Here is a 23490-nt window from a genome sequence, read left to right as displayed (position 1 = left end):
GTATACAGTCCGCGCTGCAGTAACCCTCGGAACATTAGCATGACAGCTGAAGTTGCCAAGAAATTACTGGACGTGTCCAATGCGTAAGTTTTTCAATAATTAAAATTCATATTAATTAGAGCCAATTAAAAAAATGCTTACTTCTCTGAACTATCACAAAAATGCTTACCTCTTCGAACTATTAGATAAATGTTCACCAGAATGAGTATATCAGAGGAAGTGTGAAAGTAGCCCCGGTAATCAACAAATTAAAAAGCGGACGCTTAGCGTGGTATGGACATGTGATGTGTAGAAAGGAGATGCATGTGACTAGGAGATGTGTGGAAATGGTAGTGCAAGGTAGAGGGGGAAGAGGTCGACCGAAGAAGACATGGATGGCGTGTGTGAATGACGATATGAGAGAAAGAGAAGTGAGTGTTGAAATGACGGCTGATAGAAGAGAATGGAAGAGAAAAATTAGCTGTGCCGACCCCACCTAGTGGGATAAGGTGGAGAAAAAGAAGAGATAAATGTTCACCTCTTTGATTTATTCGAAAAATGTTCAACTTTTTGAATTATTAGAAATTTAAATTATTAGCCAAATATTCACTTCTTCGAATTAGAAGGAAAAGTTTGAAATATTAGCAAAGAGTTGTTTTCTTTGAACACAAACGACATGAGAAACTTTATAGTTTGGTTCCCTCTCATCTATGATACAATCGCAATCGCACCCAGGATACCAAATGTAATCCAGTACCACGTTCCTATCCAACTTACACCACCAGCAATCAAGCTTTCAACTTTGAAGGGAGGAACAGCCTTTAAAAAATGTTTTTTTTAGGTCTTTGTAGGCAGACGAGTATACGCCCCACCTGATGGTAAGTGGTTATCGTCGCTCATGGACGTCATTAATCCAAGGGGCAGAGCCAAACCGCTGCCTGCCATTAAGTACTCTCCGCAAGCCTCGTTTGAAGAAGGACATGTCATAGCGCTCGAGAAACACCGTGGAGGGGAGCTCATTCCAAAGCCGTATGGTACGTGGTAGAAAAGTTCTCTGGAAATGCATTGTCGAATGTGATTTTGATCATGTCTTAATATTGGAGCCGTCACTCTCGTCGAGTTCATTATAGACTCTGATAACCAGTAGCTAGGCACTCGTTTACAAAATGTAAGCAGATAGGCTATAAACTTATCTTTTTTTATTGCTTTGATGGGTGGACGAGCTCACAGCCCACCTTGAGTGAAGTGGTTAGTGAAGCCCATAGATATCTACGACGTAAATGCGCCACCCACCTTGAGATATAAGTTCTAAGGTCTCAAGTATAGTTACAACGGCTGCCTTACCCTTCAAACCGAAACGTATTACTGGTTCGCAGCAGAAATAGGCAGGGTAGTGGTACCTAACCGCGCGGACTCACAAGAGGTCCTACCACTACTAGCATACAACAGAACACTGTTAAGAGCACAGAATAAATAGCGTATTTGACAGACAATCACCACAATTGCATCACAATTACAGTGGTACACAGTGTCGCCAACTGTTTAAAAACTTTCCCGCTTTATTTAGTATTTTTAAGTATTTTTCTTTAATTTCATCACATTATGAAATTGTTATTTTTGTTGATGTACGTAGAAAATTTAAAAAAAATACAAATAAAATTTTATCCCTAAAAATATCCCCAAAAAATTTCACTCCCTAAAAAATCCCTGTATACATTTTTTTTCCCCTAAATTTGGGGGGAAAACCGCGGAGTTGGCATCACTGGTGGCACAAATGTAAAGTAGTCATTATGGTGCGCGTTCTCAATTGGAAGTTTATAGAAACATTTCTCTGCTATGATTCCCCGACGTAGTGAAATATATAAACAGTCAAAATCAATTCATCAATCCTAATGTTTAAAGCGATAATCCTGTAACATTTCACGTGACCAGAAAGTAGGTCAGAAGCACATTGTTATAACTTCATCTATATATTAAGACTTGAAGCAAAAACTTTGTACCCCTTTTTACGAAAATTGCGCGGACGGAGGAGTATGAAATTTCCCACATTTATAGAGAATATAGAGAAGGAGTGCAGAATGCTAATTTAATATTATTTAATATTATGCATTAATATTACATTAAATTAATGAAAAAAACATTATACACACTACCATGTATTTGACACACACACATAAATATACTCTATGTTTATTGTCAAACTTTTGTTATTGCTCAGTCTGTGCTGAAATTGAGAATAGGTTAATATTGTTTGTCTTTAATAATATATTGTTTGTCTATGCTGCAGTCTTGGCAAAATCTGTGATTATAGAAGTATTAGTCTTTGACAATAGAATCTTAATAATGTTCAAACTTATAATTGCAATTAATTATAGGCGAATTTCGACTACTGCGGGACCACTAGTTAGAATAAATTCACAGAGATATGATCAAAGTAATGTTTTGTAATAGCGTACGGAGCAAAATCGCCAGCGGCAAAGAACACGGCAAAGGACATCAGTACTTGCCTCGAGGATACGGCGTCTTTCGTTTGGTACGTGCTAAAGACTTTTAAATGTATCAAAATGTATTCAATGGTGATTTTACGGACAGAAGTGACGACTTACTTGCTTTGAAACGATGACGCGTCACGAATATTGAGCAAACAGCTCGGCAAATAGTCAAGATTGCTTATGGAGATCAGTAGTTTTAGAAGCCCATCTAAACTGCCATTTTTTTTATTGCTTAGATGATTGGACGAGCTCACAGCCCACCTTGCTTTAAGTGGCTACTGGAGCTCATAGATATCTACAACGTAAATGCACCACCTAGCTTGAGATATAAGTTCTATTATCTCAGTATAGTTACAACGACTGCCCCACCCTTCAAACCGAAACGCATTACTGCTTTACGGCGGAAATAGGCAGCGTGGTGGTACCTACGCGTGCGGACTCACAAGAGATCCTACCACCAGTAATTACACAACATACACAAAACTACTTAATATTATAACTACAATACAATACAATACTACATAACTATAATATATAACTACAATTATAACTACAAGGTATACAATTATAACTAGTTAATAGTTTTCGGTGTTACGTGTTCATATAAATGTTACAGTTTTTCAATGTTTCAGAGCTGGGACAGTGAGCTAGCAACATTCGCACAAGTATTAGCAAATCAATGTGTTTTAAGACACGATCTATGCAGAGCCACAAGTAAGTAGCAGATTTTATCGTTGAAGCTACAGGTCATATTATTATAGTATGCAGTGTGCTTAGAGCGAGTGTTTTTTTAACGTTTTCGATAGCGTAAAAGTTAGCTCAAATTAGTTTGCAGTTGGAACAGCGCCCCTAGCGGCAAACGTTGGCAAACGTTCCAAATTCACACAAATTTGAGTTAACTTTTACGCTATCGAGAACGTTAAAAAGCTCGCACTAAGCACACAGATGATTCTTCATAGCTTTAAGAATAATATTCTCGTATCCAGTAATGCGATTGTAAATGATCATAATATGCAAATGCGAGGTATAAATTTAAAAAAAAATACTTTTTAAAAGTAAAAACTCCGCCGACGAAAACCATTACATGGCGGTAATAAAAAATAATTACTGAACGACTGTCATTATCTTGATCCCGGATAAATCCGAGATTTATATTGTTAGCTCACTTCCCGCGACAATAGCTCGTGAATTCATTTCAGTTACTGCTGGGGGGCCATTCGTCTAAATAAACTCTAGACAGGGACGCATTTAGTATTTATTGTTTATCCCAATCATTATTTTTGGCACTTATGGCGCTTAATGCGATCGAAAAGTCTGTTACGCCCGCGTTAAAATATGAGGTTGGTTTTTTTAATTGTCCTTGTAGGCAGACGACCATACGGCCCACCTGATGGTGATAGGATACCACTGCCCATGGAAGTCAGCATTGCCAGAGATAAAGGCAAGTCGCTGCCTACCGTAGAATAACTAATTCTTTACTCACCAAATCGGAACTTACAATTGCTTTAAGGTAGAAATGGAAGGATGTACTTCCTGCACAAAACCCTATTATGTATTGAGCAACCAGTTCGATACGTAGTTTCAGCTTAGAAGAGCACTTCCCCACCTCTTGCTGTGAACGCCGTAAAAGCGACCAAACGATTCTCCGGAGAATTGGCGCGGCGCTTTCTAAGTCTTAAACCGCGTACTGCGATCTTGCACCACTATGAGCACTTTCTTGTGGTAAGCGGTGGTGGTACTGGAATCCCCCACGGGTACTCTCCACAGCTTTACCTGTTTCTGCTACTAAGCATTTATGTGCGGTACCTATTTTACGATAGGTACCTTGGATTTCAGCAACAACCTAATTGTAAAACTTTGAGTTTTGCAATTTAAGCCGTATTTAGAAGCTTAATGACGTTTATCAGGATATTAATACGCTTTTATTGGCTTCAAACGTATGTATGTTTGTAACGGAATCTTTGAACATGATTTTGACTCCCTTCAAAACGTCGGATTAACTCGAAATTTGGTATACTTTTATAGAACCGATGACAATTCAATATTAAAAAAAAAAATGAAAAAATTGACATTCAACTAAATAATGAAAAATAAATAAATAGTTTAAAAAAACTAACAAAATACGTTTTTATAGAAAATCCAACTAAAAGATAGAAAATAAATTTTAATAAATTTGAATTAAAAATAGTGTAAGAAAAAATGATTTTATTGTAAAAAAAAAGCGTGGTGTGCATGGTATCAGTAGTTATAAATATTTTATGAACAGATATGAGTAGAAGGGTTAATTTAATAATATCCTGAAAAGCACCCCACGCTTTTTTACAATAAAATCATTTTTTTTTTAATTCTAATTAGCGGAACAAAAGTGAAAACTTTAGTTAAATTTTAAAGAGAATCCATATCTACCCACCCTTAATTTTTTTTCTAAATCAGTGCCTGGACAACGCAATTTGCATTTTATTTGTTGTGATTACCAGTATTGCCGAGTGTACGATTTACATAATGCCCCGCGTATTATCGAAACGTTTTATTGCATTGAATAAACACGATTTAAAAGCGCTGCAAGTGAAGCTTATGAAAGCTCCATATTCGTGTTCTACATTGTTGCACAACAACGCGAACTCGCGACTTAATATATAGTAGTGGTCGCCCAGCGGTCGAAATTCGATCATAGCTATTAATTTATATTATAAGTTTGAACATTATTATGGTTCTATTGTCAAAGACTTTACTTTTTTACGGCCGTCTGGTGTAGTGGTAAGTGACATGGTCACTACACAAGGGAGTCGCGGGTTCGAATCCCGCCAAGGGAAGTTATTTGTATGATAAATATAAATGTATTTTCCAGGGTTATGGATGTATATTAAATATGTGTATGTGTATAATAAAAATCTTACATTTATTTCCGTTATCTGGAACCTGTAACACAAGTTCTTTACGAACTTAGCACGGGACCAGTTAACGTGGCGTGATTGTTAGTAAATATTTATTATTTATTTATTTATTATTTTATAATCACAGATAATATTAAAGACAAACAATATTGATCTATTCTCAATTTGGCCACAGACCTTTCACAATAACAAAAGTTTGACAATAAACAAAAGAGTATATATGGCCAGCCCTTCGATCAACAATAGAAACTGATGATCGAAGGGCCAGCCATATAAAGGCCAGTTTCTTTACCTATTAGGCCACGTATTTATAACCTACACTATATTACGGCCGTCTGGTGTAGTGGTAAGTGACATGGTCACTACACAAGGGGGTCGCGGGTTCGAATCCCGCCAAGGGAAGTTATTTGTATGATAAATATAAATGTCTTTTCCAGGGTTATGGATGTATATTAAATATGTGTATGTGTATAATAAAAATCTTACATTTATTTCCGTTATCTGGAACCTGTAACACAAGTTCTTTACGAACTTACCACGGGACCAGTTAACGTGGCGTGATTGTTAGTAAATATTTATTATTTATTTATTTATTATTTTATAATCACAGATAATATTAAAGACAAACAATATTGATCTATTCTCAATTTGGCCACAGACCTCACACAATAACAAAAGTTTGACAATAAACAAAAGAGTATATATGGCCAGCCATATAAAGGCCAGTTTCTTTAGCTATTAGGCCACGTATTTATAACCTACACTATAATAATATTACGGCCGTCTGGTGTAGTGGTAAGTGACATGGTGACTACACAAGGGGGTCGCGGGTTCGAATTCCGCCATGGGAAGATATTTGTATGATAAATATAAATGTCTTTTCCAGGGTTATGGATGTATATTAAATAAATGTATGTGTATAATAAAAATCTTACATTTATATCCGTTATCTGGTACCTGTAACACAAGTTCTTTACGAACTTATCACGGGACCAGTTAACGTGGCGTGATTGTTAGTAAATATTTATTATTTATTTATTTATTATTTTATAATCACAGATAATATTAAAGACAAACAATATTGATCTATTCTCAATTTGGCCACAGACCTTACACAATAACAAAAGAGTATATATGCCCAGCCATATAAAGGCCAGTTTGCTTACCTATTAAGCCACGTATTTATAACCCACACTATATTTACCTGATCATTTGAAATATGGATATTATTTTTTGGCCCTAGAAAGATTTCCGGACCCCGGCCAAACAGCAGGCCTGGTGCGTTTCTCGTTTCCAGACTGGTACTTGATCAACAAACAGGAACTCTTCAAAACGCCGGACTTGAATCCAGATAAATTGCTGTACGCCGCCATCAAAGTCCTCAAATCATGGTACAACCAGAAGAGCTCGGTCACCGCCGACATGATCCTCTCTTATCCCGATTGGACAAAGTGAGCTTTGATTGACGTATTATAATTTCTATTGCTTACACAATACGAGCTCCGGGCTATCTGCTGTGGTACACTGGAGCTTAAAGTTACCATAACGTGAATAAGGCTAAGTTTCAATAATATTGCATCACAGCTGCCCCACTCTTCAAATCGGAACGCCTGAATGCTACCCGGCAGAAATAGTCAAGATGTTATCTAATCCCATTGATTTAACAACGGGAATGTCATCTCACGATTAAAGTCTTAAGATCGCAAGCCAAAAGCGAATCTATAACTGCCACTTGACCAAAAAAGGCTGAGTGTTGGAGCCCGTGTTGGCTCACAATATCTCCTTCCACCAGCTATTACGAATCTTTACTACATAAGAGTTTGATACTAAATACTTTATCCAGATACTATAATATACGAGTATACTATATATATATTTATATTTATTTATTGATTTATTCGGGATGATGGCCGAATCTCCTACGAGGTCCCCGCGCCTGGGGCTCGCGTGAGTACGTGGAACTGGTCCGCGACTGCGAACCGCGGGTTCAAGGATGATTTTAGGACCCCACTCCCTAAACAACTCCCCTTCACTCTTCGCCCAAGCGTCCGAACCTCCCCGAGGTCATAATCTGAGTGAGGTAAGTAGGTTACCGCGGTCAACACAACCAGACAGAGCAGCTCACCCCAAGGACGCCCGAATAGTGAAGTGATATGTAACTAGGGTTATTTTTGTTACCTCGTCCAATATGTCAATGTCGCTTATTAATAAGACTCACTTACCACTTACAATAGTATCCTAAATAGGGCCGTTCTTTACCAATTTACCAAGGCTATTTATGTGCACATTGGATCTTCCTTATTTCCTCTATCGCTACGGTATGGTACGATCCTCTTTTGAACCACTATGACCTCATCTCTAATGATGATGACAGTGTTCACGATATCATGTCGATAACAAAAAGTAAGATCAGACACACAGCGAACTCTGATTGTTGCGTCAAATCTTTGTAATCAGAACATTTCAGGCACCCAAAAGATCAAGGTGGAAGATTATATATGGAGATGATCCAAGGTCCAGCTACTCACATGGGCTGTGGCGTCTCAGCTTACACAGAATACGCACATTACGACTCAAATCCGAATCTTATTTATAATGTAAGTTTACACTCGAACTGTTTTATTGTCTAGATCAGTGATTCTCAACCTTTTTTTGTTGCGGCACATATTTAACGATTTCAAAATTTGGCGGCACACAAAAAAAAAAGATAAAAATTATTTACTTACTACAACACACTGCATAAATAGTTTATCAAAAAATTTTAATATACGAAATAAACTAAAATATACTATAAACTTTTTTTTGTGGATTTAAATATACTAGAGGTCCAGCAGTAGTCGAAATTCGACTATAACTAATTGGGATTGTAAGTTTGTACACTATTATGATTGTATTTTATACTTCTATAATCACAAATTTCGCCAAGACTACACTATAAAAAATATTTAATCTCAATTTGACAACAGACGTTAAGAACAAAAGTTTGACAATAAATAGTATGCATGCGTGTGTGCGTCAAATACATGGTATGTAGTGTGTGTAATGTTTTCTTTATTGATTTAATGTATCTTTTATGCATTATTTTAAAAAAATATTAGCATTGTGCACTTCTTCTCTGTATTCTCTGTAAGTGTGGAAAATTTCATACTCCTGCGTCCGCGCAATTTTCGTAAAAAGGGAAACAAAGTTTCTGCTTCACGTATTAATATATAGATATTCATGTTTAAAATATTTTTCTTTTAAAATTATATAATTTAATAATATTAACATTATTATATTCGCAAAATTTGGCGGCACACAAAAGTGCCGCGGAACAGTGGTTGAGAATCACTGGTCTAGATAATCGAAAATAAACAAACAAACGCAAAGATTGTTGTCATAATTTGAAACGATGTTTCTTCAGAAATGCCTCTATAAATTTGTTAAGTATTATCGGTACATCCTTTGGCAGTAACAAAGAGAGTCTTAGACCCAGGTTACATTAATGAATGCCGAATCGTTGGAAGATGCCACGTGAAGAAAAAGCTTATCACGAAAGTGGCTGTATTAGCATTGAAAGCTAAATGATAAGACATTCAAGAACCGGTGTCAAATTTTTCTGAAATTATAATTTGAGGAATAATTCAAATTAAAAATCCAATTTTTATGTCAAATTGAATGTCGTCACGCCACACAGTATGGATATCAAATTGTATTAGGTTCGGAGGGTTTCTAATGGTGGTAGAACATCTTTTGAGCCCGCACGGTTAGTGCTCTGCCTACCACCTTTCCTATTTCGGCCGTAAAGCAGTAATGGGTTCCGGCTTGAAGGGTGAGACAGCCGTTGTGCAGCTGATACTTAAAACTCAGGTCTCAAGGTGGGTGGCACCTTCAAGTTGTTGATGTCAATGGATTCTGGATTTAATTGTGGTGGTAGGACCTCTTGTGAGTCTGCACGGGTAGGTACCACCACCCTGCCTATTTCTGCCGTGAAGAAGTAATGTGTTTCGCTTTGAAGGGTGGGGCAGCAGTCGTAACTATACTGAGACCCTAGAACTTATATCTCAAGGTGGGTGGCGTATTTACGTCGTAGATGTCTATGGGCTCCAGTAAACACACAGGTGGGGTGTGAGCTCGTCCACCCATCCAATAAAAAAAATCCACTAAATCCATAAAAACCGGCATAGTAAACCGAACAAGCTTGCTTTTGCTACCATCACTTTTTGATCACCGATAATGTGACCTATAGCTTTGTGATTAACTTTAAGGACATTAAATGGCTTTAGGCTCCTACCAGCGTAGGGTAGTAAAAAGTAGTTTTTTGCAGTCAGTAGAAATAATCTGCAATTATTCGGCGAAACCACGCAAGGGGCTACCGGTTTACAACACCACTCCACCAGAGAATCCTGCTTACAATGGCGCCTGCGGTTGCCCTGATGGCAGCATTGAAGATGACGACTGTCTTTGCAACCTTTCTGAGAAAGGTAGGGAAAGCGAATATTTTACTAAGTTGCTATTAGCTTATGAAAGATGAAAGAAGAAAAGGCGTGAAAGACGATATGTGTAAGAGGGGAGTGAGCGAAAAAATGGTATATGATAGAGGAGTATGGAAACATGTTGCGCAGACCCCAGGTGACTGCGAGAAGGGCAGGATAATGATAATGTTGTTAGTTTGTTTTTTTTTTACTGAAATGCGCGGATGATTTCGTAGCCCACTTGGCCGTTAGGGGCTATCGGAGCCCAGAGATGTCATCGAGGTAGATACCGCCACCGACCTTGAAACATGAGTTTTAAGTCTCAGTTCTACATTACAACGGCTAGCCTACCCATCAAACCGAAACGCATTACTGTTTTCCGGCAGAAATAGGCAGGGTGGTGATACCTACCCATACGGGCCTATAAGACGCCCCACCACCTGAATATGTAAATGTATGTCATACCAATATTAGTATTTGATCTAAATCAAGTCCCCAACGAAATAGAAACGTAAAATGCTATTTAAAAAAGCTGATAAAGTATAAATTTTTTCGAAAAGAGTTTTGCGCTTTTAAAATCTTACTAGTAATTTATTTGAGGATGTCAACGGCATGTCGAACCTGTGCATTCATTGTACAAACAAAACGAAGAAATGTTACTTGTCTGAAATCGACGACTTGATTAAGGACATTAATGTAGTATATAGTGCCATAGTACAGGTCCAGACAGTGTCCCAAAATCCTCACATGCGGATACAAGATAAATATAATATGTGCGTGTCGACTATTAACTTTATCTCGGGTATTACGGCGGCGAGACCGCAGTAAATGGATTGTTTAGTGGACGTACTGCAGGAACGTATTCTCAAAACCCGATATTCGATGTGATAACGGACATGCTTATTTTTTGTAGTACCTATTTTTTGGCTAAAATTAGTCTAACTTCCGTAAAACAGCTAATGCAAGTGGATACTCTTGTCAAACTCGAAACTAAAAACCGAAATTTCATTTAGATTTTGGTAGAGAGCGGCTTGGCTCTGCCCCTGGCATTGCTGACGTCCATGGGCGACCGTGACCACTGACTATCAGATGGGCCGTATAATCGTCTGCCTACAAGGGCAATAAACAAAAAAAGATCGGATCGGATCTGAGAACAATAATGCATAATTGCTTAGCATTTAAGTCAATAAAAGTTATTTATTTATTATTAAGTTAGTTATTTCTGTCTATATCTCAGTAGCTCTCATATTGACACGGAAGATAAATCTGAAAGGTTACTCGAGTTCTCAGAACTGATAAAGTTGTTACCGGAGACTATAGGTACCATAACGTGGACCCCACCACTGACTTTGAAACATTAGATCGAAATCCCAATATTACTATATATCATTTAATAAACCCTTCAAGTCGATATGCAATAGACATGGCTAGTTGTATCTACTCATGTGGTCTTACAACATTCCTTAATAACAGTAAATGCCAATCGACAATACGCAAATAATCCTGCTGCCTATTCTCCGATGAATCTCTTAATAGTAGAATTTGTAGTTTTTACTAATATCGAAGGCTTCAATAATAGAAGCACGTCGAAGGAATTAGTGTGTGTAATCTCCGGGAATTAACGTGGTTTGCTTGCGGTTTCGCCTACACTAAATATTTCAGGCTACCAACCACATTGCTGTTACAAATTAAATGTCGCATATCGCCTTGTGAATTTAAGCACAATATTGATGAGTGTGGCTTTTATTGATATTGTCGAATTACTTAAATAGTACATTTCTTCAATAGCCATGTTTATGAATTCAAAATAAAATCTAAGTAACAACTATATAATTAATTGAAGATTTCTTTAACACAATTTTTTTTTTTATTGCTTGGATGGGTGGACGCTCTCACAGCCCACCTGGTGTTAAGTGGTTACTGGAGCCCATACACATCTACAACGTAAATGCGCCACCCACCTTGAGATATAAGTTCTAAGGTCTCAGTATAGTTACAACGGCTGCCCCGCCCTTCAAACCGAAACGCATTAATTCTTCACGGCAGAAATAGGCAGGGTGGTGGTACCTACCGGTGTGGACTCACGCGAGGTCCTACCACTAGTAATTACGCAAATTATAATTCTGCAGGTTTGATTTTTATTACATGATGTTATTCCTTCACCGTGGAAGTCAATCGTGAACATTTGTTAAGTACGTATTTCATTAGAAAAATTGGTACCCGCCTGCAGGATTCGAACACCGGGCATCGCTAGATACGAATGCATCGGACGTCTTATCCTTTAGGCCACGACGACTTCAATATAGGCTGCTATACTATATGGCACTATAGTATAGCGTAGTCTGAAAGCAGATTTAATGAACGAGAACTCAATATTGACTTGCAGATAAAGAAACTATACGCACGTGTGCCGACCCTGATTCGAACTGTGAACCAACAGTCGTGCTACTGCCGATATTCAGCATTGAAGATGCGCCCCCCGAAAAGCTATTCACGCAAAGGTACTTTAGCTATAACATTGTTCTTGATATTATCATAATATTTATTATTATCATTATTTATTTACTTACTCAATTTTCCTACTATAATATATATATATAATTATTTACATTTATTTACCCCATAATACAAATACAAATAAATTTTCAATTAATATGACATTAAAAATAATCAGTGTTCAAATGTAAGGATAACTTTTCAGATGACCCACATAGTTATTTACTTTGGCTGTACAATTGGCATTGGTCTGTGTATATAAAATAAATAATTATTATCACATTGTTCATATTTATAAATATATATGTGTATATATGTTTATATGTGTTAGTGTATATATTTATATCTTTCAATTGATAGGTACACTGCGTGTAATTTGATTCCTGAAGTAATTCTTGTCCACCTGATAGTTGTCTGGAAGAGATCGCTATTAACTATAAAACCGCCCAGTGTACTTTTTTGTATTTAATGTTTTGTATTTTTATTTATTTTGTGTAAAATAAAGCATACTAAAGAAAGAGAGAGAGAGATATATATCTCTCTCTCTCTCTCTCTCTAAAATAAAATACACACTATGTTTCTGTATTTAATTTCTTGCAGGGTAGTTGCAAACAATATCACTTTAAGGCAAAGAGATTCAGTTGAGTTATTCAACAGCTTACAGAACACAGAGGAGTCTTTGATTAATTTGGTAAGCTTTTTGAAATACTGGCGTTAGAGTGTTTTGTAAGCTCACTTAGATAGATCTACCTGTGAACCGAATGGTAAACAGTCAAGGTCATCCGGAACACCAAATATATAAATAAGGTATAAATAAGGTAACCTTATTTATCTATTCCGTGGTCCGGAACACGTCATTACGGATCCTCTCGATCCATTAACGGTAATTTTAGGTATCTCAAGCACCGATCACGCCCTCGTCGAACCCGTCGCCTGCGACGAAAGGCTCGGAGAGTAAATTAACCCATAGACACAGCCCACTGAGTTTCTCGCCGGATCTTCTCAGTAGGTCGCGTTTCCGATCCAGTGGTAGATTCTGCGAAGCATTGCTCTTGCTAGGGCCAGTGTTAGCAACACTCCCGGTTCGAGCCCCTAAAGCTCACCTACACGCTAGGGCAACGCTGAAATAGCCTCTCAAGGCCATCAAGCCTGATGGTAGTACCTCTTGTGAGTCCGCGCGGGTGAGTACCACCACCCTGCCTATTTCTGCCGTGAAGCAATAATGCGTTTCGGTTTGAAGGGTGGGGCAGCCGTTGTAACTTACTTGAGACCTTAGAACCTTATATCTCAAGGTGGGTGGCGCATTTACGTTGTGGATGTCTATGGGCTCCAGTAACCACTTAACACCAGGTGGCCTGTGAGCTCGTCCACCCATCTAAGCAATAAAAAAAAAAGCAGTGGTAGGGGAAAAAAGTACGACGGTTGGTTAAGACTAGCAGAGACTTGTCTCAAGACGATGACAGCATTTACGTTATACCATTGGCCACATCAAAATGGGGTATCCTCATCGCTCTATCAATCGTAGCTGTTGATTACAAATTTTTATTTCATTTATTTATTGCACAAGGCTATAGACTACAATTTCAATAAGACTTCAAATTGATGATGATAATGATATAACGAAGGGTTATTTCAATTTCAACCGACTGTCTATTTACGTCCAAGTGTACCTAGTCAGGTCATAAATTCTGTCACATGTTTAATGTAAAATAATTGAAACAAGTTTATTCATTATGTAACCATTCATATACCAAAATGAACTTAACAAAACATAGATTCTTATGACACTAAAGTTTATTCAAAATGACCTCCGTGATTTTGAATACAGGCCTTCAATCTGCGCGGCCAGTCATCTATCGCAGCACGAACGAGGTCCATGTCAATATCGGCGGCTGCCTTAATCAAGGATGTCTTGAGTGACTCCAAATTGGGATGAGGCTTTGAGCACGCCTTTTCCTCCAAGTGTTGCCATATCTTGTAATCTAACGGATTCAAATCTGGACTGGAGGAGGGCCAGTCTTCGTGCCGGATGAAGTCGATTTCACGCGCCGCCAGCCAGTCTTGTGTGCTCTTCGCTCTATGAGCTGGCGCCGAATCTTGTTGGAATACCCAGTGCCTGTTATTGAACATGGTATGAGAAACAGGTTCCAAGGTTCGTTAGGACTGTATTTTGATACACAACTGCATTCGTTTTTACACCTTTCTCACAAAAATGTACCTCTGTTAAGCCACAATAAGAAACTCCCAACCATACCATGAGCGAGGATGGAAAATGACCTCGTTGGACACGCGGAATACGGTTGCTCGCTTCTTCACTACTGTGTGCATACACCTTATCATTTTGTTTGTTGTAGCTCTTTTCTACGGTAAACATTTTTTCATCCGAAAAAAGAATTTCCCGATATTTTTTTCCCGCGTACCGCTTCAACAAAGCGCGGCATCTCTTCAGTCTCAGGTCCATTAGACGAGCATTCAAACGATGTCCTGTTTTTCTTCGATATGCCCGAAGCCCTAAGTCTTCATTTAACACCCTTTTCACCGTGGTTCTGCTTAACCCCATCTGAAGGGCCAACAGTTTCTGCTAACGTTTGGGATTTCTTTGAATTCGCGCCTTCACAGCTTTTATCACTGCTGGAGTCCTAACAGACCGAGGGCGACCACTTCTTGACCTGTCATCTACACTAGAGTCTTCATTGTATCGTTTGATGGTACGATAAACGAATCTTTTGGTTATATTCAAAATTTTCAGTATGTTAAAAATTTGAATTGGCGCGTAACCGCAACGATGCAACGCAATAACTGCAACACGGTCTTCTTTAAGCGTCCACTCCATATTGTAAAAATGAGTAAAATTCTAAAAGTATACATTTTTATTTTCATGAACAGTTCGAAATTCGAATTCAATAAACTTTTTTGTGGCCAGCATTCTAAAAGAAAAGTTTTTACTGTGTGACAATACTTATGACCTGACTAGTTATAATCATATCTACAAAACGTTTGGTTAAGATCTCAATGTGGACGGTGCCATTTAAAATTTGATATAAATGGACTTCCAATAACTTTATTGCTTTAATTACTTAATTTATCTCTATATACCCCTTTATAAAAATGAATTGCTGTTCGTTAGTCTCGCTAAAACTCGAGAACGGCTGGACCGATTTGGCTAATTTTGGTCTTGAATTATTCGTGGAAGTCCAGGGAAGGTTTAAAAGGTGAGAAAATATAAAAAAACTCGGAATTATATAAAAACAAACAATTTTGTTTTTCCTTTGATGTGTTCCCTTGATGTGTCTTTTATTTATCGTTTGAGGCACTACGAAGTCTGCCGGGTCAGCTAGTTGCTTAATAAAAATGTACCTAATTTGTCCATTGACTCGAATGTAAAATCGTTACAACCTTTTTACGTGAGCTTTGAGACTGAATTACAATAGAAGTAAATTAAAAGTAGAGAAACAAAAGTTCAGGGGCTTTCATTTTCAGAATAACCGAGAGAGACATCTGCATAGAACAAAATTGAAAAGGTAAATTGTTTCAAAAGTTTAAACCAAACCTTTTAATGTTGAAGGCAATTTTCGTTTTTTGTTCTGGGTCTCTAGTTACAGATATTACAGGAAAGGGGTCAGTGAAGTAATACTAAAGAAAGTTTTCGATTGTTTTTATTGGGGTCTCTAGTTGCAGATATTACAGGAAAGGGATCAGTGAAGCTTATTTTGCTTCGAAGAGATAATTAAAGCTTCCAGTGTTACGACGCTTTGTAAGCAACCACATGGTCTGGCCTAAGATCGTACGCTGTAGCTACTATCAAAAAGTCCGATATAAGTTAGACCTCATGTCGATAGTAATAATATGAGCAGGGCTTTAAATTAAAATAGTTCGTAAAAATGAAGAAGGAACAGTGCAGGAAGAGTCAATAATAGATAATACATCAATAAATATAAATCCCGATAAATTGCACTAATTTTGTACTGCACTGTATTTTTTTGTAAAGCGATTTAGCGATGATTTGCAGTAGTAGTATTGTTTTATCATATTAACTTTTTTGTAATTTTTAAGTCATCAATTTCAGTTATTTTGATCACAATTTTTTTGGTGTGTCATGTGATGTTAATGCTTATTCTGTTTTTGCTTGCCTACCTTCAATATACTGTGTGACTGCATTGGAGTGTTCGTTTCCAAATTCAATAAATAAAAATATTTGAGGTGTGCAATTTTCATGCTTAGAAAGAAACAGCGGTTGGATTGAAAATATAACCAGCTTTGTGCTACGCATCAAGTAAATAAAAATCACCATATAGTATATTGTCATTGATTTATATCCCAATGTTGACACAGCTTTGAGTTTCCTTGCAATTCTGCAGTGGCCACACGCACACATACAAGCTGTGATAAACTGAGGCGTCATTTTAAATATACCTTATGATTTCAGCTCACTCCAACGTAAGCCAATCAGAAAGCCCGTTGTTAAAAATCGGTACTTCAATCCAAAAAGCATCACAAAGGGCCAGTTTAAAAAAGGCGTTGCTTTGACCCACAAAAGGGTGAGTCATTAACAGTTCAATAGTAGTTTCTCCGGCAATTCGTAGATTTAATAAATAAAAAAATGTTTTATTACTGGTGGTAGGACCTCTTGTGAGTACGGGTAGGTACCCTGCCTATTTCTGTGGTGAAGCAGTAATGCGTTTCGGTTTGAAGGGTGGGGCAGCCGTTGTAACTATACTTAGACCTTAGAACTTATATCTCAAGGTGGGTGGCGCGCGTTGTAGATGTCTATGGGCTCCAGTAACCACTTAACACCAGGTGGGCTGTGAGCTCGTCCACCCATCTAAGCAATAAAAAAAAGGCAGATGAGTGGTTACCGTCGCCTATGGACTTCAGCAATTCAAGGGACAGAGCCAAGTCGCTGCCTACCGCTGTCTACCGCTGTCTACTTTTACTGTTCAATATCTTTAACTGTTAATTCAGTTAGCACAGTACTCGAGTGTCAACGAATAATGCCTTAGTCATCCGCGACCACGTAAACTGTAAGGTATTTGTATAAAAAAAGGGGTTTTTAAGCCTTAAAAGTAGTTCTAATTAAACTTTTATATTTTTGAGCTGTTAGTTTGTAATTCAAAACTGTCATAGCTAGAATGAAACAGGCAGTGTCGTAATCATCGATACTAGGTTTTTTCTCCCTACCTATTAAGATACTTATTAAAATTAAGATATTCAAGTGGTAGGTCAGTAAAATGATTTGGCTAAATGTCACGGTAACCTTGATATCTTTGAACCTAGACTCAGGGGATTTGTCAACTGTGTGAAGGATATCCTATTTAATAATGGCTAGTTATCAATATTTGTAATCTCAATTGTGTTTTCAATAGCCAAAGCTATGCACATCAATATGGTTTTGCTGAGTGCACATACTATTTAAATTGCAATCCAGGTTAGATCTAGGTACTACTTGTACGATTTAGCTAATATGTACTGTAATGATTGTAATTTGTCATGTGCGCCAATAAAAAAAAAATAAAAAAAAAAAGCCCAAGACATATTTTGGAAATGAGCAACATATTCATAAGGACACTAATAAACTTGAATACGAGGCTGGGCACGAGATTTAAAACTTAAGATTTCAGTCGGGATTTAAAATAAGCAATCTGTTATTTATTTATTTTTTGCTTAGATGTGTGGATGAGCTCACAGCCCACCTGGTGTTACACATCCACAACATAAATGCGCCACACACCTTGAGATATAAGTTCTAAGGTCTCAGTATAGCTACAACGGCTGGCCCACCCTTCAAACCGAAACGCACTACTGCTTCACGGCGGAAATAGGCGAGGTGGTAGTACCTACCCGTGCGGACTCACAAGAGGTCCTACCACCAGTAATTACGCAAATTATAATTTTGTGGGTTTGATTTTTATTGCACGATGTTATTCCTTCACCGTGGAAGTCAATCGTGAACATTTGTTAAGTACGTATTTCATTAGGGAAATTGGTACCCGCCTGCGGGATTCGAACACCGGTGCGTCGCTCAACACGAATGCACCGGACGTCTTATCCTTTAGGCCACGACGACTTCCTTTAGGCCACGACGACGACTAAATTTACAGAAAACTACAGTATATTGTATAGTTTCATCTAATCGTAGAGATGGTGGAACTTCTAATTAACTTTGAGCTATGTACACGAGGAAATAAACAAAATTAGATTTTTAATCGTGTCCATAATGAATTAAAAGGTCGGAGTTTTCCAAGCTAGCAAAAGTGCTGTAAATAGGCATTACGTTCAAAGCGGAAATGTTTCCAACGTTAAAAAAAAAACTTTTCCACTTTTAATTTTTGGTAGCGACAATAAGAGCTTGGGGTAGAGCTATTAACCTGGTTTTGAAAAGGGACTGGCCAAGGAATCACCAAGCATAATTACCCGGAATCCTCTCAAATTTGCTTGATATTTCAACCGCGTTGTGCTTATAGAACACTCAAATGCAGAATTGTGTTAAACAATATTCACATGAATTCAGTTTCGGGCTGTAAAAGGCAGGAAACCTCTCCATTAAAACATAATTATTCTTCTAAGAATCTTTATGTCGAAGCCCGATAATCTCTCCCTTTGGCACATGTAATAGATTCCCCTCACGAGCCACCCTTATTCATTAGTAGGCGATTCAACATTCTCAACGTGACCTCATATTTTCTCTCAATCACCATTGTGCTCTTGCTGAATAGATTTTAAATTGAAACGCAATGAGGTTTTTTTTATGATTCATGTATTACTGGAGGCCCAGAGGCCTTTCCAGTTTCACCAGGACTGGTGGGCGAGCAAGGCTCAGCCAGGAGGGATGGGATTTACTAATAACTGCCCGAGTGCCTCCGAAGAAGATCTAACAATTAAAGAGTAGCTGCTTCTGACCCGCTGAGAAGATCCGGCGAGAAACTCAGCAGGCTGACGCATGGGTTTGGTTGCACGTCGAACTCTTTGCCGAGTTCGACGAGTACGGTTACCGAGATCCCTAAGCCTGACCCTAGTATTAGAGCTGAAGGTATCTAATGCAAGAGTTATTGGATCTGATGGAGCGTATTGAGGTGGTTCGATGGCATTTTGATACTAAAATATTTATCAAGCAGTCACAGCCGATTGTAGAATTAAACACTAACATTTATTAACTCTAGTATTAATTAAGTTCAAGATTCAAATTTGTAAACGTGAGCTTATTGCGAAAGCTTTATTGATACGAGACTGGGTTTACGATGAGTACAACTAGCACGTCAACTATAGTATTAAAATTCGCTCTTAAATTTAATAATGAACTAATAACAAAATCAATACACCGACGTAGTTAGCCAATCACATCAATTGATGTGATAAGAGTATGAAATGAAAAATATGCTTTAAATACCCGTCAAGTTTATATATAACATTTCTAGTATTTTGTCCAAAACTTAAGCGCAAATTGACTTATCAATTATCCCAAGACAGTCACAAGAATATTAAAAAAAAGTGAGTTTGTAGATTCAGGTTCACAGTTTTTAGCTATAGATATCTTATAACCACAGCTTTCCGACGACATCTTGTTCACATAAATCTCAAATCGATTCTATTGTTGTTCGAATGGTATCAACGGATTATTAATGAGGCTTACAGTAACAGCTGACAAATTAACAATACCCGTTCGTATTAGAATAATACTCTTGTGTCATTGGGGCTGTATCACCTTCTCTTATTTTTACAGAAGCAAAGCATATTCGCTAAACAAGCCAAGTTTCAACTACCAACGATAAAAAATAAGATGACTCAAGCCAAGTCTAAAATAACGGACGTCATACCTCGTAAAGATTTCACACGAGCACAAAAGCTCGTTAAAAGCTACATAAGCGACAAACATCGTTCCTATTACGGCACTACAGAAAATAAACACAAAAACATTGTTGATCAGAATGATGTAAACCATAAAGAGCCTACAGAAGCCGTTTTAAAATCAGTCGAAGAAAGAATTATGGATTACAATAAACATTTCGGTCCCGATACTGATAGCTTACAAGGTAATAAAAGTCCAAAAACAATTACTGAAGATTCAGACAACAAGCTGATGGTGATGCTAGATAATTTGGAAAGAGCGGTGAGGAATATAGAACTAGATGGAAAGGAAAAAGAGTTATTCGATGCCAAAATAAGAAAAATATACGGCACTGTTGTTGGTAAAGATGTTACTAATGTTGTACAACGTAAAGATGTAACTGATTACGATTTCAACCAAAAGATTGATGTTGAAGTGGACGGAAAGGGTTCTCCTGCAGAACTGGAATACAGACATAAACAAGATTACGGAGTTTCTAAAATTGATGTCAAAGACAACCAACATGACTATGATCGAAAATTAAATCCAAGGAAACAAAGTTCATTTGCTAGTTATCACAGAGAAAATATCAACGATTTTACTACAAAGGATGATTATTATGATTTTTTTTATGCCAAGCACAAAGCCAGCGCTCTTACACCGAGACACACCTTGAGAAACCACGAAGATAAGAGCATTTACAGAAAAGATAATTTGAGATTTACAAATGCGATGAGTGAAAGAAAAGTTAAAAGATTAGAAGACGGTCGTTATAACGATCCATTAAGCGTGGACAGGAGAAGGTTTTATCAAGAGAAATTAGAGAAAATGGAGAAGAAATTACGTGAAACTAAAAGCTATAAACATAGAAATGAGGTAAATATTATGGACTTTATGAGTTGACTTTAAACCGCTTATTCAAATAATCCGTACCCGCCTTAAGAATCAGCGCGGGTTGTTTTGTTTGCAGGATACTGCGGGGTCTTTCTCCCTGGTTAATGATACTAAGACTAGGATAAATATTTAAACATCATGCGATCTATATTTGTTGCCAACGACGGCGATGTCTTTGTCTTGTTTTTTTTTTCAGAAGTTAGGAGCCTCGTTAGATTGTGCAAATTCTGTTTCGCTAAATATATTTCACCGTCTTCAAGTTTCCAGTTAATACAATTAATTTTTATAACTTATACTAAATACTTTGTTTACGAACATTAGGGTACCCGCCTTTCTACCTCATCGCTGGCACGTTACTTAAATGTAACTAAAAATTTTATACTTGGTGTTAAGTACCTAATTATCATTGTTTATCAAATTATAATTTTTGCGGGTTTGATTTTTCTTACACGATGTTGTTCCGTTACCATGCATCGCTAGATACGAATGCACCAGATGTCTTATCCTTTAGGCCACGACGACTTCGAAATGTAAATCACATGTTCTACAAAGCCAGTCGTTTAGTCTATCGTTTTGAATTCACAAAACCCATACTCTTTAAGACCCGGCAGTCTCGTTATGATAATGCTCCCGCAAATAACTTTCAGGGCAAGCTGTCGCTGCGACCGACCGAGGATCTGTCGAGGGGGAGTCGATCTAAAAGCCAAATCAATCCGTTCTACATGCACGACGGAGCAAGATACCTTCACTACTGAGATGAAAATCTTGAATTAATTCCTGTCAAAATAAACGAGTGTTTTATTTAAGTAGACTTTTATAGGCCGTTTTTTATTTATTGCTTAGATATGTGGACGAGCTCACAGTCCTTCTGGCGTTAAGTGGTTACTGGAGCCCATAGACATTTACAACGCAAATGCGCCAACCACCTTGAGATATAAGTTCTAATGTCTCACTATAGTTACAACGGGTGCCCCACCCTTCAAGCCGAAACACATTACTGCTTCACGGCAGAAATAGGCGGGGTGGTGGTACCTATCCGTGCGGTCTCACATGAGGTCCTACCACCAGTAATTACGCAGATTCCAAGTATGTTTTCACAACTGAGCAGATTCGATAAAACATATTACAGTGTTTATTATATTGTGAATTTATTTTTTTTTCCTTACATTATTCGTTAGATTTGTTTTTGTTATTGTGTTGTTTTGTCATAATTGTAAGGAACATTGTTATACAAATTCAGCACTATATGTCTTGTTTTGTCGTGCGCACATAACTTATGTTACAAGCCAGATTTTGTTTCTTTTTATTTGTGTTTTTTTATGTATCTTTAGCTTGTGATGTGTATTGTGAGCCTAATAAAATAAAATAAAATAAAATAAAATAAAATAAAATATTGAGATTTATGCACACACGTCCCATAACATGATTAGGACTAGAAAAAACAGTTTGCATTAGTGAGCACTGAGCAAAAATCTTTTTAGTAGAGTTTGTCGTGTGCCTTACATGATTTCACTCTCTCTCAGGATTGCGTTGGGATAGCGCCACATGAAATAAATCATCTAAGCGGTAATTTTCACTGTCATTTTTACTAACTTAACAAATGTAGCCATCTATATTGTAATATCGACAGACGGTGAGCATCCATGAATATTGAGTATATTGTCACATATGGCCGAATAAGGACCTTGAAATATGCGGTCCGTAGCTTAATTTTTGTTTTTGTTGAGCCCTAAGTACTGATTACCACTTTGGCCAACATTCGAACAAGTATCCATTTTGTCTGGGTGCTTAATGTCTACTTATGGACTTATTGAAGCGTAAATAATGATGTGCACCCGACTAACCCGCGGCATACTTCGGCAATATGATGGTCCACTATCTACACAAAACTATCCACAATTTTACGCCCTTAGACAAAGCATTTTACTATCTTAGATTTGATTTTTACTAGTGGTAGGACCTCTTATGAGTCCGCACGGGTAGGTACCACCACCCTGCCTATTTCTGTTGCGAAGCAGTCATGCGTTTCATTTGAAGGTTGGGGCAGCCGTTGTAGGTACTATAAAAATTGAAACTCAGAAGTCAAGTCTCTAGATGGGTTTACACTGTTGACATCTATAGGGCTCGAACACTAGACGGGCCGTGAACTCATTCACCTATGTAAGCAAGTAAGAAAAACGATTTTCAGATATAAGAGGTTTACATTTTTTTTTTCGAAAAGTAAAATTTTAACAAAAAAATGCTTTACTTAAATCCAGAAAGTCAATTTTAAATTTCGAAAACAATCAGTTCGTTTGTACGTATAATAAACCATTTAAAAATTCGTTTCACACCAATCGACAAAAAATGCCAGTCTGTTTAAAAAAAAAACATTTTACCATAGTATTAGAAACTTGAAGACATGACACTTCAAGATAACTGCTATAAAGCTGCTGTTAAATGGGCTTTTGAGACCATCA

General features: G+C 37.5%; 1 protein-coding gene across 1 annotated transcript; it reads left to right on the top strand.

Moving 5' to 3' along the window:
• LOC114252946 (uncharacterized) lies at window positions 1–22130 on the top strand. The gene is made up of 12 exons (XM_028187638.2): window positions 1–83; window positions 2431–2512; window positions 3104–3185; window positions 6609–6816; window positions 7833–7962; window positions 9672–9828; window positions 12206–12320; window positions 12916–13006; window positions 15796–15836; window positions 16742–16853; window positions 20033–21013; window positions 21679–22130. Exons 1-12 carry the CDS (start codon window positions 40–42, stop codon window positions 21784–21786), a joined length of 2151 nt encoding a protein of 716 aa, XP_028043439.2. The 5' UTR covers window positions 1–39; the 3' UTR covers window positions 21787–22130.
• Window positions 22131–23490: the final 1360 nt, after the last annotated feature.

This window comes from Bombyx mandarina, chromosome 26 (genome assembly GCF_030267445.1).
Source record: "Bombyx mandarina strain Sakado chromosome 26, ASM3026744v2".
Classification (NCBI taxonomy): Eukaryota; Metazoa; Arthropoda; class Insecta; order Lepidoptera; family Bombycidae; genus Bombyx; species Bombyx mandarina.
The sequence above is the reverse complement of the archived record's forward strand: the minus strand, read 5'-3'. Positions and strand labels throughout refer to the sequence as shown.

Coding starts and splice junctions, on each gene's coding strand:
- LOC114252946 (XM_028187638.2), top strand. CDS start 40: ATGACAGCTGAAGTTGCCAAGAAATTACTGGACGTGTCCAATGC. Junction 9,829..12,205: donor TTGCAACCTTTCTGAGAAAG/GTAGGGAAAGCG, acceptor ATTGACTTGCAG/ATAAAGAAACTATACGCACG. Junction 21,014..21,678: donor GCTATAAACATAGAAATGAG/GTAAATATTATG, acceptor AATAACTTTCAG/GGCAAGCTGTCGCTGCGACC.